This window comes from Hyperoodon ampullatus (assembly GCF_949752795.1).
Source record: "Hyperoodon ampullatus genome assembly, chromosome: 15".
NCBI classification, from domain to species: domain Eukaryota; kingdom Metazoa; phylum Chordata; class Mammalia; order Artiodactyla; family Ziphiidae; genus Hyperoodon; species Hyperoodon ampullatus.
Window position 1 is genome coordinate 18,783,849 of NC_136928.1, and position 19,935 is coordinate 18,803,783.

General features: G+C 42.8%; 1 protein-coding gene across 1 annotated transcript; it reads left to right on the forward strand.

The window, feature by feature from the left end:
• Window positions 1-5,103: 5,103 nt before the first annotated feature.
• NMS (neuromedin S) lies at window positions 5,104-15,995 on the forward strand (the record flags this gene model as incomplete). Its single annotated transcript, XM_079720641.1, has 9 exons — window positions 5,104-5,176; window positions 8,504-8,559; window positions 8,853-8,891; window positions 10,477-10,500; window positions 10,597-10,650; window positions 12,348-12,422; window positions 13,508-13,543; window positions 14,132-14,173; window positions 15,876-15,995. The coding sequence occupies 9 exons, from the start codon at window positions 5,104-5,106 to the stop codon at window positions 15,993-15,995; spliced, it is 519 nt and encodes a 172-aa protein (XP_079576767.1).
• Window positions 15,996-19,935: the final 3,940 nt, after the last annotated feature.

Below are 19,935 nucleotides of genomic sequence, written 5' to 3' on the forward strand. Positions count from 1 at the left end.
AGTGGAAAGAGAATTTAACAAAGGGAATATGGACCGTGTGAGGTTTTGCCTCTAAATTGCCCTAACTTCCTGCTTCTTCCCAACCAGCCTCCAGCTAGGTACCTTAGCCTCTTCTTTACATCACCTGGCTCAAATTCCTTCCCACACCTCCAGCCCTGGGTGTGCCTTTATCTCCTTCCCTCGTGTTTCAGAGGTGAGAGACTGATCCCTCCTTCTGTCTTGTGCCTCTGTCCCCTTGGATAAGTCCGTGACTTTGGCTTCTCAATTTCCTTTCATCTCCTTGTCTCTAGCAATTCCTCTGCTCTGCCGACCTGCGTGTCCCCATCTCCTTCACCCTTCATTTATTACGGAGCTTTCCTTGTGCGCAGCCCTCTCACCTTCCGGGCTTGGAAGGCGGGTCTGCACGTGCTCCTCTGCGGCCTCTGCGTCTGCGCATGCTCACGCCAGCCCCTGTCGACACTGCTCGCCCACGGCATCCTAGATGCTAAATCCACCGTCCCTCTCTCCCTGACAGTTCCCTCTGGATCCCCTTTTGGCTTCTCTTCCGCCCCTGCCCTTGAGCGCTGATACTCCCGATGTCTCGCCGCTGCTCTCAGGTTCCTTTACTCCATTCATTCTCCCAAAGCGCCGTCTCTTCTAGTGATTGCAGCCGCTACACCTGTGCTCACGATGATTTAAATCCACACAGCTCAGTCTCTTTCTAAAGCACAAGGCCTTCGTTTCCAGCTACATCCTGGACCCCTCTGTTTGCACCCTCTGCAGGCACGTAACCAACACAGCAACCCACCGCCCCCGCTCCAAGCCTGCATCCCAAGCCTCAGTCAAGGCTGCCGCTCTGCTCTGCGTTGAAGACCTCACCCCTTGGAGGCCTCTCCAGCTCCTTCCTTTCCTTCAGCCTCCAATCATCCCCACCTCCTGCCAATTCTCCAGTTCAAATGTCTGAATCCACCCCCTCTTCTCTGTTCTCGGTAAGACTCTGGGGTCTGGCCCTCACTATTTTTCACCTGAGGACGCCTGCATCTTCAGATCCCACCATCCCTGCTTTCACACCTGAGGACGTCCTGATTCTGACACAATACATCCCGCTCCTGATCGGCATAGCAGGATCTTCAAGTGCAGCTTTCCACGCCAGCCCAGCCGCTAACCAATGTGTTCCTCTCCCTTCTCACTTCGCTTCCTGCAGGAGGAGGCCAAGTTCTGACATCAGAGGATTGCTGTCTGGTGGCGGGCAGCTGCGTTTGCAGATGGGGAGAGTAAGCAGATAAAAATGACTCACTGACTACTCACTACAAGTCTGCAGGCTGACAACCTGTTTCCATCGAGCCCTTCACTCTGCTTCCCCATCATCTTTGTTGTAGTCCCAACAACCTCCCAGAAGATGCCACGCCTGTCTCTCCTCCCATTCCAGCTAGCAGCCACACTTCTGTCCCCAATCTCTGGAAGCACCGAGCTTCACTTTTCTCTGATACTTTCTCACCTTTGTACCTTTCATACTGCCCTTACCTACCTGCTCTGCTCTGCGAACTCCACTCGTCTTTTAAATCCCGGTCAAATCCAGCTCCACTGTAGAGCCTCCCCTATTCTGAGTTTTGCTCAAGAGCAATTTCCAAGCAATTATCTACTCTCTTTTTTTCCCTAACATAGCATTTTATATAAGTGTGTGTGTGTGTGTGTGTGTGTGTGTGTGTTAGATTTAATTCATGAATCCTCTGGAATTTATTTTCACTTATAGTGTGAAATAGGGAATTTTTCCAGATGGATAGCCAATTGTCCTAACCACCATTTATTGAGTAGTTCATTATTTTTGCACTGATTTGAAATACCACCTTGACTCTGTATTAAACTGGTCTGCTTCAAGACTCTATTCCTTTCCATCGACCTATTTGCCTGTTGGTGGATCAATAACAAAATGACTACTACAACATAATTACTATTGCTTTATAGTACATTTTTACATTAACAAAGTATCATTCTTTTTTAAAGAAATTTCTTGCCTATTCTAGAATATTTTCTCTCCCAAATTAATTTCAGAATCAGTCTTAAAATTCTATGAGAATTGGAAATTTAGTAAGGATTATCCTGACTTTATAGGTGAATTTGCCATTAGTTGAAGCTTTAACAACAGTGAATGTTGTCTAGGATCATGATGTACCTTTTCATTTATTCACATATTCTTTTATGTCCTTCGGTAAAGTTCTGTACTTTTATTTTTTAATATAGTCCATATTTATCGTTTGGTTTAGTTATCAATATTTCATAGTTTTTTAAGCTATTTACATTTTCTAATAAACATTGATCAATTTGTTTTTGCTCGTGTCTAAGAAAATTATTCCTGAAAATAGTTTTCTTTAAATCTGGCTGTTTCGTAACTCTTATTCATTCTGATAATTTGTCAGTTGATTCCTTTGGATTTGGGGGGGTAGAATAATTGTATCATTTTAAACAATGAGAGTTTCCACCTTTTACTTTGTATTTCTTTCTTTTTTTTTTTTTTTTTTGTATTGAATTAGCTAAAAATCCCTGTGTTTGTGTTAGTCTGGTTGGGCTGTCATAACAAAAGACCACAGGCTGGGTGGCTTGAACAACAGAAATTTCTTTTCTCCTAGTTTGGATTCTGGAAGTCTGAAATCAAGGTCCCAGTAAGATTGTTTCTGGTGAGACCTCTCCCCTCTGCTTGCAGACAGTACCTTCTCGCTGTGTCCTCTTCTGGCCTTTTCTCTGTGTGTGCATGGGTGGGGGGAGTGGGAGAGAACTGGTGTCTCTACCTCTTCTTATAAAGACACCAGTCCTGTTGGCTTAGGGCCCCATCCTTATACCATTTAACCTGAATTACCGGCTTAAAAGCTCTATTTCCGGGCTTCCCTGGTGGCGCAGTGGTTGAGAGTCTACCTGCCGATTCAGGGGACATGGGTTCGTGCCCCGGTCCGGGAGGATCCCACATGCCACGGAGCGGCTAGGCCCATGAGCCATGGCTGCTGAGCCCGTGCGTCCAGAGCCTGTGCTCCGCAACGGGAGAGGCCACAACAGTGAGAGGCCCATGTACCGCAAAAAAAAAAAAAAAAAAAAAAAAAAAAGCTCTATTTCCAAATACAGTTACATTGGGGGTCAGGGTTTCAGCACAATTCAGTCTATACCAATGTTGTTGAATAGTTGTTGAATCAATGCAGATTTTTTCTTGGTTTTTCCTTTTCCCATTTCTGAATTATTATTGAAAATAATTTATTTTTTTATCCTGAGTATCTGAGGCATAATGAGCGCAAAATATGCAAAGGAAACAAAATTAATTTGATACAAGTCAGTTATCGTATAGGTTTATTTGAAAAATGTATGTTTGTGTATAGAGTACCTAGTTCACTGGTAGACACAGACCAGATGTTCAAAAAGTACTTGTTGATTGACATTTTGTAGAACTGCCACAAATCTTTGCTATTATGTGTGTGTTTTGTGTCTAGAATGTCCATTTGTATCTATAATGTCCATTCAATAAGATATAGATAAAAGGTTTATGTTCAGAAAGCAATCATTCACTTTTTTTCTTTCATTCAGTAGAGACTTGCTGTTAGGCAGTGGGTGTATTTTAATACAAAAGATATCATCTCTCTGTGGTGCTTAAAGGCCTTGGTTATTCTCCTTGAACCAAACTGGTAAATACTGTAATAAATAGAAATCTCTATTTCTTGCTGGCTCAAAGAAGTAGGCTAAATATGATGGCTATAGTTTATAATTCCTGCTCTGTTATGAATTAGAATTTTTTTGGCAAAATACCACATTTTAAGTCATAAATAAATAGCCCATTGTGAGCAACTTCCACCAAAAATTATTCTCCTAATCCTTAAAGGCAAAAATTAAAGATATGCATGGTGGAAAAAAATCCTGAAGCTATTTCGCATATGCTGTATATGTTACACTTTCTGCAAGAAAGCTGACTTCATTCTTTTTCCTTCTTCTTTCTATCTCATATCCAATCCTAAGGAGGCTCTTTTTAGAAAAAATTAACATATCAACTAAAATCCCACACTCTTACTGATGTGACCTTTGGTCCAAATCCCTTCTCTGCATCCTTGATGGCTTGGTGGCTTTGGCAAATTCCTTAATCTCTCCCAGCCTCAATTTCTCCATTCATAGAATTAGGAAAGAAATACATTCCTTATAGGTTTTCTGCAAAATTACATGAAATAACCTATGTGAAATCCTAAATAGTACCTCAGTAGATGGAGTAATTTTGTTATTACTTTTTTTTTTTTTTTTTGCAGTATGCGGGCCTCTCACTGTTGTGGTCTCTCCCGTTGCAGAGCACAGGCTCCGGACGCGCAGGCTCAGCGGCCATGGCTCACGGGCCTAGCCGCTCCGATCTTCCCAGACCGGGGCCGAACCCGTGTCCCCTGCATCGGCAGGCAGACTCTCAACCACTGCGCCACCAGGGAAGCCCCTGTTATTACTATTAAACACTGTCATATTTTCTTGAATACTGATTAAATTTGAAATATTTAACTTGTTCATAGAAATGAATCTGGAGAAACCATAAGAAGTCTAATTCCTAACCATAATTAATTTTTTAAAAACCTTAATTGAACTTCTGAATTTCTTCTAATGTTATATCCAGGACTCCAAATTTTGTTCTCAGATGCACCAAAGACTATAAAACATCCTTTGTTAATGGTGGAGAATAAACAGCTTCTTATAAAACAAGACTTCATCATCCAAGAGTTTACAGATTTATATCCAGGGATTTGATTTAAAAAAGAAAAAAAGCCTTTTTTTGAGTCAAAAAATGTTTCTCAAACCACTATAGAATAACAATTATGACTCTCCAGTTTTTATTTTTATTGCTGGGTTGAAAAAGGTGACTCTACAATGCCTACACCAGGAGGATAATTCTACAAATAAGGGCCCAGCGTGACATTTATGAGAAAAGCCGAGTCCTCCTGCGCAAAGCTGATTGGTGCTCAGCCGATGGGCTTCAGGGCGTTGCAGATAAAGTCACCTTCTCCACTGGGCTGGCCAGACGCAGTGTTGTCTCTGCCTGTGGAAATTAGAGAAATGCTCAGCTCCTATCCCAGCAGAACACATCTGTGGCCAGCAAAGAGAAACCGCACTTTGAAGATGAAACATCTTGCCCAATTCTCATCCATCTTGGCCATTTATTGCTTCTGCCTACTACAGATTCCCTCCTCAGGTAAGGGGACCCCTTCAACAGACCCCAGCTGGCCTGAGCTCTAAGGAAGACTGGGACAGACCTTGACCTTTCAGGGCACTTCTGGAGGGAGTCTAGCTTGGCTCCCTCACCTACCCTCATTTCTACCCTTTGGAAATGGCTTCCATCAGAGAGGATGGACAGAGCTAGATGCCGCAGCCTTTTACCAAAGGAGGTTACTTTCCCCTGTAGAACTGCCTTTAAACAGCTCCCGTCCCAGGGCTGGCCCCAGGATGTGCCGCTGAAATTGTGAGGAATATGAGTCGGGGACGACTCCAACGTGGTAGCCATTTGTGCTCTTGGAATTCTGAAGAGATGAGAGAGAGACCAGCTTACAGTCCCAAAGGCTGAGGATTGAGGAACAGTTAGAGAAGGGCGGTGTGGGAGCGAGCACAGGGAAAGGGAATCTTCTCCTAGCTTCTCCTGTGGGCCTGGCGGGGAAGGTGAGGGGGTTGGGGGTTGGGTGGGGGAGAGGCCCAGGGAGCGCAGCTGAGGCCCCATGTCTTCCAAGACTTGGGTGCTGTCCAAGGTGCTGACCGGATGCGGGTGTCTCTTCACCAAATTCTGAGAACCAGTGCTTCTGCAGGGAACAGGGGTTCCCTGTAGGGAACAGGGGTTGGGTATGGGGTCCCTAGTCGAAATTTGTTACCCATCTCCAGGTAACTCGCTATATGATGCAGGACGTGGTGGAAGCTCCAGTTGGAAACACAGATTATTTCAAAATTTTAGAATTTTCCATTAGAAATTTGGTTTCAGGGAGTAGAAAATCTTTGAAAATATATTCAAACAGAAAATATATTTGAAATAGCATGCTTGTTTTGCCATGTCCTGTAGTGTAATCAAAAAGCCTAGGCATTGCAAGGAACCGTGGAGGTCATCTAGTTTAAACTCTCAGGACAGCAGGGATCGCCTCTATGATTTCCCTAGTTGATTACTTTCAGTGACACCCAACTCACTACCGGCCAAAGTCAGCCAGTAGCTGCCTCCCCTGGTTTCCAATAGAATCTTGTTTTGGAAATTTCTTACTACCTTTTATTTATCTGTCTATATATTTATATCCACCTCCCTCTTTTTCCAATTTAATTTTCTGTTCCCTGAGGAGAAGGTCCCTATGGTATTTATCATTGTATTGTTAGCACAGAACCTCTTAATAAGTCCTTATAAGATTGGTTTGAATTTCTTTTCATTTTTGAATAGCTCCAATCATCACAAACTTCTTTACCCTGAGCTGAAATCTGATCACATGCAACTTCTAACCACTAGCCCTAGTTCTGACCTTTGGGGATATACAGAATAAGACTAATATTTCTTTTCTTTTTCTTTTTTTTTTTTTTTTTTGCGGTACACGGGCCTCTCACCATGGTGGCCTCTCCCGTTGTGGAGCACAGGCTCCGGACGCGCAGACTCAGCTGCCATGGCTCACAGGCCCAGCCGCTCTGCGGCATGTGGGATCTTCCCAGTCCGGGGCACGAACCCGTGTCCCCTGCATCGGCAGGCGGACTCTCAACCACTGCGCCACCAGGGAAGTCCAAGACTAATATTTCTTATGACAGTTCTCAAAACAGTTGATGGCAGTTAACACACACTTCCTAATTTTTCCCTTTGCCAAAGAAAACTGTGCTCAGTTCCTTTAACTCATCACAAATCCTATCATTTCAAGTAGGACTATTACCTTTCAAGGTTGGGACACTATCTTTTGAATCCAGCACAAGATTGTCTCAGCTTTTTCTTGGCTTATAGTGAGACGGCAGGGAGCAATATATCACTCCGTATTTTTTTAAAAAAATACTACTCTAGAGCCAGATATTCCCTGTCTCAGGTTTTTAAAATCTAAATTCAGGGTCTTATATTTATCCCATTTAATTTCATCTTCTTAGTTTTGACATATCCCATTGATTCTTTCAGTTGCAGTATTAGCTTTTCCTCCAAGTGTTGTGTTACATGCCAATGAGATGAAGACTTCACCTAGGTCAGATAAAAGTTGACCGGTATGGGGTTCAGCTGCATGCCAGTAGCAACCTTCCCCATATCCCTATTCCTGAAGAGTCTGATGAAGCAGAGAGACAGGTATCCATATTTCTTAAAAGTTCCAAGAGTGACTCTGATGCACATACTTATTGACACCATCTCTTGATATCCTGTCCTTATATATTCCATCAAAATATTACCAAAAGTGGGGTTCAGCTGCTCGCCACTCAAAAGCCAACAAAGAGGCAAGGTTGGTGGAAAGGAAAGCTTCCTCTATTTCGGGTGCTGGCAATAGAGCGGGGAGGGTGGACAAAGGCCTGTCCAAAGCCCGCCCCCCCCCCCCGACAATCAGTGGGCAAGAGCTTTTATAGATGGAGGGAGGGGGCTACTTGCAGAAACAGCACAGTCAGCTCTGACGGTAATCTTGAAATTGGTCATGTGGTGGTCTGACCAGCATCATCTTGATTGTTTTAGGTATAGTTAATCTTCAGTTCTCGGGTTGGGTTGTTCCCATTTCCTTGAGGCCAGTTCTCAGAATTGTGGCAGCTTATGTCATGGCTACAGTCTGGTCATCATGTAGTTAACTTCTTCCACCTGATGGAGGTTTTAGTATCTACAAGACAACTCACAGGATATGGCTCAGTATATTATCTATAGCCCTTGAAAAGGAACTACAGGTCCTTGACTTTGCTTACTGACTAAACTCTTTTTATTTAGTCTTTTTGGGCTGTTTTCTTTTGTTTCTGCATGTCCTCACTTCTTGGATTAAACTTATCTGTTGGCTAAAGTTTTTCTACAGACAAAAGGCAGGAGGAGGACATGAGGGGACAAGGACCATAGGGCTCTGCTTCATTTCAAAAATACAAATTAAGTTGTTACCCAGGTAATTTTTTCCCTCTCTCCTAACTTGCTAACTCTTGTTCTGCTAACTCCTAGTAAATAAAAAACCATGAAATTTTTAATTAACTTTGGTACAAATCTCAGATTTGCTAGTGGTAGGTAGAAGTGTGTTTTCTTTAACAATCCTTTTAACAACATGGTATTAATAGAATCGCTGTATGGTTTTCATGGTAAAGATTTAAAAGTTAATGCTGGACTTTCCTGGTGGTCCAGTGGTTAAGAATCCATCTTGCAATGCAGGGGACGCCGGTTTGATCCCTGGTCGGGGAACTAAGATCCCACATACCGCAGGGCAACTAAGCCCACGCACCACAACTAGAGAGGAGCCCACGTGCTGCAACTAAGACCCGATGCAGCCAATAAATAAATAAATATTTTTTAAAAAGTTAACGCTACAACCTCTTTTCTCCTAATAGAGATTTTTATGATTTCTCACAATAGGATTTCCTCGACCTTTAGCTGATCCTCCAGATGGCTTGGATATTGTGAAGCTTGAGGTACACCACTGTTCAGTAATGTGAGATTTTTATTTAGCCTTAGCCTTGAAACTATCATGTGGATAATGTTCACTTAAAACTATTTTAAGATCAGATTCTTGGCTGCAGCAGAAACTCACTGTTTTCATATTCATGGCTTCATTTAAGTCATCTTGGGAGTTGTGTTGAAATTCATGGCCACTGTGTGAGAAGATAAGGCAACGTTCATAAATGAGACAACTTTAGAATTTAATTTTAATTCTATTGATTAAGGAATTTGTACTTATCTTTGATTCATTTTCCTCATTTTTTAGTGGCTGGCATATTGGGCAACTCTTTCTAGACAACCTAAGGTAAAAAAATTAATATACATATGGTAATTCTTTTATTTATAACAGTGCACCTGCTTATACCATAATTGATATCCATACATAAGCACACTATTTTGCTACTACAGGAGAATTCTGTGTGTACGTGTAAGTGTGTGTGTAAGAATACAGTTTTAGGAAATAACGAGTGAATCTCCTAAATATAAATGACCATAAAATATTGGTAGTTCATCTGCATTCTTTTAATGATCATAATCACATACACATATCATATACATAATCATGTATATACATAAAATTACATGTCATGTGGGGATACAGTAGTGATCCAAACAGACCAAATTACCTGCTCTCATGGAACTTATATTCTAGTTGGGGAAGTAGTCTCCAAGATAGATAGATAAAATTTTTAAAATATTTTTTTCTCTAAAAAAATATAAATAAAGCAAGGAAGGTGCATATGAAATCTTGAGAGTTGGTGTTCATCACCTGGAAAACCATCTTCAGATTCCTTATTTTTTTTTTTTTGGCTTGAAAAGTAATGGTATAAAGTTGATGAACATGATAACAAAAATATATTGCCTATTGGGCAAAAATATTTGCCCAATAGGTGTCCAGAACACACATACACACACAGACGCACACACATACTTCTGTGAACAGATGCTGACAAAGAGACCGGAAGTTGTAAAAATAGTAAATACTTTCTGCTGATTTAGAAATGGTGATCATAAGGAAACAGAAAGTTAATGTCCACTGAGCCTCTGCTATGAGTAATTTTGGTTCATTATTTTCTGTGTCTGTGTGTGCCCATATTCATGTGTATACATGTACATGCATAACAAAGAGAGAAAGAGAGAATATGTAAGTATTGGTTACTGCAGAAACCCTCCACAAAGTTTGTAGGAAGTTGTACTCACAGCAACAAAATTAGACATGTTACTAACAACTTTCATTTTTGTCTTGATTGGAGTTTGAGCTGATTCAACAATGTTTAGATGTAAAGGAGATGAGATCAATAGTAACCAGATATTTACAACATCATTCACAGTACCTCTTTGAGCAGGATATGCTGCCAGTACAGCTTTTCCTGGGCTGTCATCCATGCAGACAGAACAGGGTGGTGCTCTAACAAGGATTTAGAAATTAAAAGCTGGACTTTCTGCAAGAACAGTGAAGGTTCATGTAGAAAGCTTTTAGGGAAAAAATTTGGTCAATATGAACCAACCCTAAGAAAACTGAATTATAGGGTATGCCCAGCAGCAAATTAAAAGTTGCAATCGTTATTTTATCCCACCTCTTAGTTAGATGGCTATCTGGGAATTGATTAGGGTATTGCTTCAATGCATCATAGAGTATGTTTTTCCCCTGAAGACTGAAAAGGTAAAATAAGATTAAGTTTTAAAATAATGATATTGCTGGCAACTTTCCTTTTGGCAAGATTCTGCATCAACTATAGTCTTATTAAGTTTGTATAATGGATTTCTTTTTAGAATGCCAATTTATTTCATAATATGCAGGTAAATCAGGAAGGTCCCCGGTGTAACTTCTACTGGAAACCTGCCCCAGTGAAATTCCATGTGACTTACCCTCATCATTTTCTTTCCAGGATAATCAAGACATATTCAAAAGGGTGAGTGCCACCAGCCTCGTAACAAGAGCATGCAACTACCACACTTACAGCAAGTGACGCTTAGAATTAAAATCAACCTGTTTTTCTCTTATTTAGTTTTTATTTCATTACTCCAGAACTCAGGAGCCGATGCATCCAGTTAAAACTGGGGTTAGTATTTTATCGTAATCATCTTTCTGTAAAAGTCACTCTCCTCTGCATGCCTTTGTCCTTTCCCATGTAATATATGCAGATAAGTAGAAAAACAGGGGCCTTCCAGAAACTCTGGGTAATAGCTTTCTAGGTGCTTTTTCCTGGGGCTGCAGGAATTCTCTCTCTCCCTCTCTGGGGATGAGGTCGGGAGAGGTTGACAGATCAGAAAAGCTAGAGAATAATTACAGAAAAGGAAAAATTAGCAAGAAATAACTTTTTATTATGCACTTAAACAGATGTACAAGAAGCCTGGTAAAGACTGAGCTCTATTTACATTGCAACCTTCTGTGTTTTAAATTCTGAAAAGTGCTTTGTGAAGTGTGAAGTACCACATTCTCAATAGTGATCCGTGGGTGTGCATCTTTCGTCACTGTCACAGTGTGTATGTGCTGTGGGAATAAAAAGCATCACCTCTAACCTTCTTATTATAAATTGGAGTTACCCTCAGGAACAGATTGTTGAAGTGAATTTCTGCAGGGTATGATTTGGAGAATATTGGGAAGGTCATAGAATCAATCCAGTCACAGTGATTGAAATTCTACTATTAGAAAGTCACTTATGTATATAGTCAAGGCTTTCCAAGTCTTCAGAAAGATCCTTAAAATAAACAAGTACCAAGCAAAATGTTTTTCCCTTTGAGGCAAAGACACAAGAGTAGTATAGATTTAGTACTGGGGATCAGGTAAGGATGGGAATAGTATCAAGACAGGCCATGGGCACTGCAAGTAGAGAAGGGTCAAAAATGGAAGGGAGAAGAGAAAGACAAATACCATATGATGTCACTTATATGTGGAGTCTAAAATATGGCACAAATGAACCTATCTACAAAACAGAAGCTGACTCACAGACATAGAGGTCAGACTTGTGGTTGCCAAGGGGGGTGGGGAGGGGGGGAAGAATGGAGTGGGAGTTTGGGGTTGGTAGATGCGAACGAATACAGTTATTAGGATGGATAAACAACAAGGTCCTACTGTAGAGCACAGGGAACTATTTTCAATATCCTGGGATAAACCATCATGGAAAAGAATATGAAAAGAAGAATATATATATGTGTATAATTGTCACTTTGCTGTACAGCAGAAATTAACACAACATTGTAAATCAAATAGAGTTCAATAAAAAAAAATTCTTTCTAGCCTAAAAAAGAAAAAAAAAAAGAAAATGGAAGGGAAAAGATAAACTACGTGTCTGTGACACGAATTAATTTTACTCTGAGCTGAAATACTCAGGAAGGATTCACAGGACTAGATAAGACAGGGTATGAATGTCTGAGTGTGTGCGGGCAGTCACAGATGAGACATACAGGAAAATAAAATGCACGGGGGGCGGTGGTTATGCATGCTGCCCTCCCACCTCGTCCCTTAGATAAGGAGAGCACACCTGGGGAGCCACACTAGACGGACAGAATGTTTGGGATTAATGCAGATACAAGTCTGTTTTACCCTAAGGGAATATTTTTGAGTGATGTGTTGGAATGAAATGTGCTAGCAAGGCAAGCGGTTCTTTATTGAAATCATAACATTTCAGGCTTAGGCTCGGAAATGGATTTTACTCTGAGAATTAAACCCATTTGTAAGGGGGTGAGCAGACAGGAAGGCACATAGCCCTGGGCCTGGGCCCGGCGCTGTCTGACCCTCACCGCCTCTTTGCCGCAGTTTCCTCCTGTGCATTCTCTAATGCGTCTGGCTGCCAAGCTCGCCAACCAAAGGATGAAAAGATTTCGGCAGCGCGTATGTACTTTTTCCTTCCACCATATTTTTATGCCACTAAAAGTTCACTTAACCGTGGTGAATGCCTGTTGTCCCCTTGGGGCTCACTGGTGTTTTCTCCTTGTACAAGCTCCACACGGTGGCTGCAGGGCAGGGAATGGGGGAGGGAGGCTGTGGTCCAGCTCCGTGACCATCGGCTCCTCCTCTGCGCTCATCTTTTTCCGTTTTAGTTTTCATGTTGTTTTTTCACTTTCCCTGCCCCTTCCTCTTCCTCCTCATGACATGGACACTTGCCTTGATCATATACTCTGCTTCCCATTGTCCCACCTGCCCTTTTATTCTTATGGCAGAGCTTCATTTCTTAAAAAAAAAAAAAAGCTCTGAAACTAACACAACATTGTAAATCAACTATACTCTAATATAAAATTAAAATTAAATTAAAAACATTTTTAATTTAAAAAGTTTAAGTTTAGAAATGACTAGTTTCAATAATAGCTGAACCTGTTCAAAATGTCGATCAAGGTTTTGTTGCGTGGTAGCAAAACAAAGAAACACACACAATTTTTTGGACACTGTGAGTCCAAGTAGGGTGAACGACTCATTCCAGTTTGCCCAGGACGTTCCTGTTCCTGAGTTTAGCTCTGAAAATGCCAAGACCCCAGAAAATCACTCACTTCCTGAGAAACCCATGGGTCATCCTAAGCACAGGCCACAGTTTGCTTGGATACTGGTGTCAGACTTCCAGGTTGAGTCTGCCTCCATCATTGGGCCAGATCCACAAGCAAAGATGAGCTGAAGAAGCTGAAATGGCATATCCTTGAAAATCTGCCTAAACCAGGAGTCAATTTCAAGTCGAGGCTGTTGGGAAGAGCAAACAAGTTTCACATTGTCCCGGACCCTAAGGGTAACCCAACCAAGAAAACACCCTTGCCTTCCTGAACAGAAAATTGTAATTGGCTCCATGGTTAGCTGTTTTCTTGAAAGGCATTTTGCATCTGACTTCCGGCTACCTTAGAATGGAATCAGGGAGGGGCAGGATCACAGTACGCTGCAAGCCTCCGGGATGAGTTTCCTATTAAATGAACCTGTGCCTCATTCCTTCACAGGATTCCGGGGCTGCTGCAGAGGATTTTACCAAGAAGGTATGTAAGCCCTGAGCAAGCACCACCCCCCAACAAAGATCAACTTCTCAAGGAGAGAAGGATGGGGGAGTGCTTGGAGCCAGGCCACCTTGCAGCCCCTTTAGATCACTTCTGGAAAGAACTGGTCTCACACTATGCCCTAAAATTCTCTGAGGCTGAGCATCTAATTTTGGATTTCCCTGGGCTTGTCTTGGAGCAGAAAGGAATCATGGAGCGATGCCCTTGGACGGTACTATTTCATCTCCGTTCTTACAGATGCGTTACCTGGGGCCATCTGCCCCTGGAGATTTGCTTTCTGGCTCAGGGGCCCACAGGCCAGTTGTGCGAACTTGGGGAGCGGTGTGGCATCTGTGCTTCTCCAAGTTGACCGTGCACCATAAACACCTGGGACCTTGTTAAAATTCAGATGGCTGGGCCCCAACCCCAGAGATTCAGTGGGCACCTGAGATTTTGCATTTCTAACAAGTTCCCAGGTGTTGTTGATGTTTTGGGTCTGGGAACCACACTTTGAAAACCACTACCATATACATCTTTGAAAGACCTTTGGCACAGCGTGGTTGCATAATGGTTTGTGCTTTTATGTTGCAGGATCACACTGCCACCTTGGAAAGACCATTTTTCCTTTTCAGGGTAAAGCATATTTCCTCTTCTCTGTTTTTCACCCCGATTCTCTCCTACCGCCCCAATTATGGAGTTACTGCGGAATGAGCCCAGCCAGGCCCCCGTGGCGAACTGGTGAATCATTAGGGGAACTTTCTCACCCTTCCTTAGGGGATGGCTCGAGGCTTGGAGAGGAAAGGGTCCAGCTGACACAGGCTGCGCGCACCAGGGCTCTGGGAGGAGCTCAGGGACGGGAGGCGGGAGTTCTGCTGATGGACAGACGCGCGGGCCAACCAAAGTCGGAGTCCGTGTTCCAGAGGCTGAAGGTCCGGGACGCACGGCCCCAATCACAGTGGAAATAGGAGTCTAGGCGTCCTTTTCCGCAGGGAACTTGGAGCTTCTTGCAAAGGTCACAGAGTCACAGATGGTCTTTTAATTGTTGATCTACCACTCCGTAGCTGTTTCACCCCCTAGATCTTCAGTGTTTGCATCAGAAAAACGTGCAAATCAGACTAGACGTGCGCTCCTCCCTCTGCATTCTGTGGTCATTGGTGCTAAGAGATGCTCTGCAAAGATCAAATACGATCGAAAACACTGCACCTGACACTCTCCGAGGTTTACAGAGAATACCATGTCCTGCAGGAAACAACCTGTTTAACTTGGCTCAGGCATACTTTTCCCAAACCCCCATGACATCCCAAGTACACCTTTTAAATCTGCATGCCCTACTGGTGGTTGTTTTCTGGAAAGTACTTGCAGAAACAGTGGGTCTCCATGATGTCTTTAGGATGAGAGGTCCTGTGATGCATTGTTTAGGGATCGTCCTGCCACATAAACAGAGGCTAAGGGGTGGAGTGGTGGGGTGAGGGACAGTGTCAGGGCCACAAGAGCAGCAAGGGTCCTGGAGCACTGCCCAGAGGATCCACAGAGTAGCAGTGACAGGGGCTCCCCAGGTGAGCCCCCAGGGAAGCTGCTAATGCCTCAGTTAGGAGAACAGAGCCTTAGGGCATAGAGAAAGGATCTGGAACCAAGAAACAGATTCCAGGCAGTATGGTCTCAGTACTGTAAGCTGCTCCTTTTTTTTTTTTCAGCCAAGGAACGGAAGAAACCTTGACCTTAGCACCTGGTAGGATCGTCCAAGGTCAGCCTCATTGCAGCTCTTCTCCTCCAAACAAATGTTATCTGTCTGACGTGGGGGAGGGAGAGGCAACCAGAGGGGTGATAGTTCCAAGAAAGGGGGGCGATGTGAACCCCCTAAGGGGCTCCTCTCCCCCCTCCCTTTCCTGCTCTCAGCATCACAGAGACCCCACTGCAGCCTGGCACTGTCCCAAACCATGCAGCCTTTGCTTCATGCCAGCTCTTTGCAGGTGTGTTGTCTCCAGCAGTGGCTGTGAGAGGACAGAAGCGCCACAGCTTTTGTGACTTCTCACCTGGCCCTTGAGCTGAGGCAAAATCCACCCTGGTGTGCTTGGTGGGGAGAAGTTCTCTGTAGTGGGAACATTTCCGATTAGAACCAGGCCAGGCTGTTCCCTCCATTCAGTGGTGCTCTGAGACCCGGAGGTGAAATCTGGCGAGATTTCTTGGCTTCTGGCCTGTGGCAGTTCGAGTCCTTGCACACGGGCAGCTCTGGGCCTCTTCTGTCTCTCATGTTGATGTGGTCCCAGGGACATGAGGTCACTGTCTTTCAGAGGCATCCCAGCCTCCCTCCTGGAGCCCCTGGACCAACTTGCAGCGACTGGGGCCCTGGCAGCCCAAGGTGCCTGAGAGAGCTGTCCAGATGCTGGGGAGCATAGCCGCCCTGGCCAAACTGGGAAAGGTGTTCCCTGAGGCCACAGCTCTCACACTGACCTAATGGCCTGATCAGTTACAGCAACAAATCTTATGAGTACCAATTATGGGCATTTATGACATGCCAAATTGAGGTATTTTTAAATATGTTGTATAATAACATGACCCTGGGCCTCATCTCCATCCTGATAATGATTCAATCTGACCTGTACATTTTTCTTTTTTCTTTTCAGAATTCAGCGGCAAAGGGAGTCTGGATCAGATGAGGCAACTGAGCATTTATTTTGAACAAACATCAAATGTCTTTCTGTGAACAGTATTTAAAGAGAATTCTCTTGCTCTCTATTCACTAGAATATTCAGTTGTGTAAAAAATAAAGTAGCATGGACACAACATTTTCATTTCTTATTTCTTATCAGGTATATTTTAAGTAATAGGGTATGTATGATTAAAATGTGCCAGTTTGGGTGTTGTTTTATCGTGTTCCGACAATCTTGTTATTGTCGAGCGTTGAGAGCACAAGCCTGGGAGAGCCTGGCTGGCTTCAGATACTGAGTCCGAGTTTTAGCTGGGGGACGGTGGGCTGGTCACTTCCATGGTAAAATAACAGCACCTTCACATCGTTTTAGAGATGACTGGGGAGATGGTCCACATAAAGGGCTTAGCATGATGGTACCTAGTGAACACTCAGGGAGTGTTGGCTGTAATTACATTTCAAAGATGAGTTTTGTTACACAAATGGTACCAAAGGGACTTGCCCTATGGGAGCTGCTTCTATATTGCTGACCAAGGGCTCGAAGTTACAGCATTAAGTTAACGTATACCGACTCCAATATGATCCAGCAATCCCACTCCTGGGCATATATCCAGACAAAACTATCATCTGAAAAGATACACACACCCTTATGTTCATGGCAGTGCTATTTACAATAGCCAAGACATGGAAACAACCTAACTGTCCACCAACAGATGAATGGATAAAGAAGATGTGGTATATATATATATATATATATATATATATATATATATATATATACATACACAATGGAATATTACTCAGCCAAAAAAAGACTGAAATAATGCCATTTGCAGCAACATGGATGGACCTAGAGATTATCATACTAAGCTAAGTAAGTCAGAAAGAGAAAGACAAATACTATATGATATCACATATGTGTGGAATCTAAAATAGGACACAAATGAATATATCTATGAAACAGAAACAGGGTCACAGACATAGAGAAAAGACTTGTGGTTGCCAAGGGGCAGAGGGGGTGGGGGAGGGATAGACTGGGAGTTTGGGATTAGCAGATGCAAACTAGTATATATAGGATGGATAAACAACAAGGTCCTACTGTATAGCACAGGGAACTATTCAGTACCCTGTGATATTCCATGATGGAAAAAAATATGAGAAAGAATGTGTATATATATGTATGTATACCCACATGTATGTATAACTGAATCACTTTGCTGTACAGCAGAAGTTAACATAACATTGTAAATCAACTATACTTCAATAAAATTAAAAAACTAACAAACAAAAAAAATTCCACATACCAACTCCAGACTCCTCAAGAAACTGTGAGGCTCAGGCCTTTACCTTCTCAGGTGCCTCCTCTATAAATGATATTTGAGGGGCGTGGATGCATGGAGGGGCCCCAATGATACATGCCATGAACCTACACTGCACTCAGCCTTCTTTCTTTGAAGCCTCTCAAGCTTCTCGTCAAATTTAAGAGTCCTCCTTTTAAAATGTCATTTAGACATCACACTTCTAGGATTAGGTTTTTATTTTCACCTTTATAAGCCTTTGCAATAAGTCTCAAGCCTATTTTCTGAAATAGAATATTTTAAGACCCCTCCATAGACCCTGCCACAAAAGATGAGATGAGCTAACCCACTTCCATGAGACACTGGGCTGCGCGCAGGTCCGGTTGGTGAGATAAAAGTGCTGGCCCATAGGTCTTTCACTGAATGCCAGAGTCAGAATTCAAACCCAGGTTTAACTGGCTCCAATGTCTACAGTTCTTCACCACAATGGGCTGTCTCCCAGGGACACGGAATCAGCCCTTGGCTGGGGTCAAGAGTGAGATTGTTTTCCTCACTTTATATTTTAAAGGCATTGGGTCTTCACAGTACGAGTTGCCCAACCACATGTGAAATTGTTTACATCAGTCCTTCAGTTTGAAACTTTGGGCCTTTAGGAGAATATGGTTAAAATAAGAAGAAAGAAAACAACTTCTAGTCAATGATGAAAGATGAAAGACAAACAGTGAATGTACTAAATAATTTACACACCTAAGTAGAGTGATTTTTAGATCCATTATGAAGAGTATTGTAGCTGCCTTTAAAATGTCCTGAGTAGGATTTATTTTTATAATTAAAAAATCACACTTTAACTTACATTTGAAGTGATTACAAACATCAGATCATAATGCAATATCAAGTCATTATTTATACATGATTTAATTAATAAAATATTTCCCTTTAGACCTTATTACATGCCTTCCATACACTGATGGTGCCATTTATGATTTGATCACACCTTCTACCCAGGGTCCCTCCATCTAGAATATCTTGTCATCATTATGTTTTCCTCTAGTGCTGGGACAGTTAATGTTTGTGAATGTTGTTAAAAGACTGATGGTTTTTAATTAAAGTTAGACTGAACTGGAAAAAAAAAAAGAGTGAGATGGGATGAGGGTACAAGGTTGAGCTGCACATGAAGTTACAAAGCTACAACCGCTACCCCCTCAGCCCTTGACTTGTTAGGTAGAGATGGTATACCTAGTGCAAGACCAGAGTGAAGCAAGAGTTCGTCATGGCCAAGGAATGCCAGAGCTATTCCTGATTTGGGGCCAAGGAGGGATCTGGATGAATTTGGGGAGGCTAAGCAGGGACCCTACCCAACCTCTGCTTGGAGTTTCAGATTCTTTTCCAATTCAACACGTTTAGGGAATTCCCTCGTGGTCCAGTGGTTAGCGTTCTGCATTTCCACTGCAGGGAACTAAGATCCTGCATGCCACGCAATGTGGCCAAAAAAACAAAAAACAAAAGAAAAACAAACAAAAAAAAACCCCAACCATGTTTAGACTCTCTGGCTTTCTTAGTCTTTATAAAGGCATTTATCTTGTCTACCTCAATACCTGAAAGAAACAAATTTTCCTGGCCCAAACAAACCCCATCCAAAGAGCTGGAAAAATACGCCTTCTGGAAAGGTTTATTTTTTTGCTCAATTCTATGATCTCTTTGTTGACTCTTGGTATTTAAATATTAAATATTAAAACCATCAATTTGCCTCAAGAGATTAAGTCACAACCAGTAGAAACCCTGAAGAAGAGGCAGTAGGCCCTATTTTATTTATAACCTTAGTCTTTGCCTTCCAGACATTGGCGGAATGGAACTTAGAGGGTTGCTGTAATAAAGCAGAGTCCAGAGAAGAGGCTTCACTGCACAGCAGCTGCAGAGATGCTAGGGCTCTGGGCAGCCGGCTGGTAGACCATATGTCTGCAGGCTCGGAGGAGGGGTGGTTGAGGGAAGAGCTACCATTTGTCACCTTCCCAGGGAAAACTCACCCTGACCTGAAGCAGATGAAGAAGAGTGAGGAGTGTTTGTGGGAAGGAAAGCCACAGAGGAGAAAAATTTTTTTTTAAGATTTTTTTTTTGATGTGGACCTTTTTTTTTCTCTTAATTTATTTATTTATGTATTTTTGGCTGTGTTGGTCTTCGTTTCTGTGCAAGGGCTTTCTCTAGTTGTGACAAGCGGGGGCCACTCTTCATCACGGTGCGCGGGCCTCTCACTATCGTGGCCTCTGTTGTTGCGGAGCACAGGCTCCAGACGTGCAGGCTCAGTAGTTGTGGCTCGCAGGCCTAGTTGCTCCACGGCATGTGGGATCTTCCCAGACCAGGGCTCGAACCCGTGTCCCCTGAATTGACAGGCAGATTCTCAACCACTGCGCCACCAGGGAAGCCCTATGTGGACCATTTTTAAAGTCTGTATT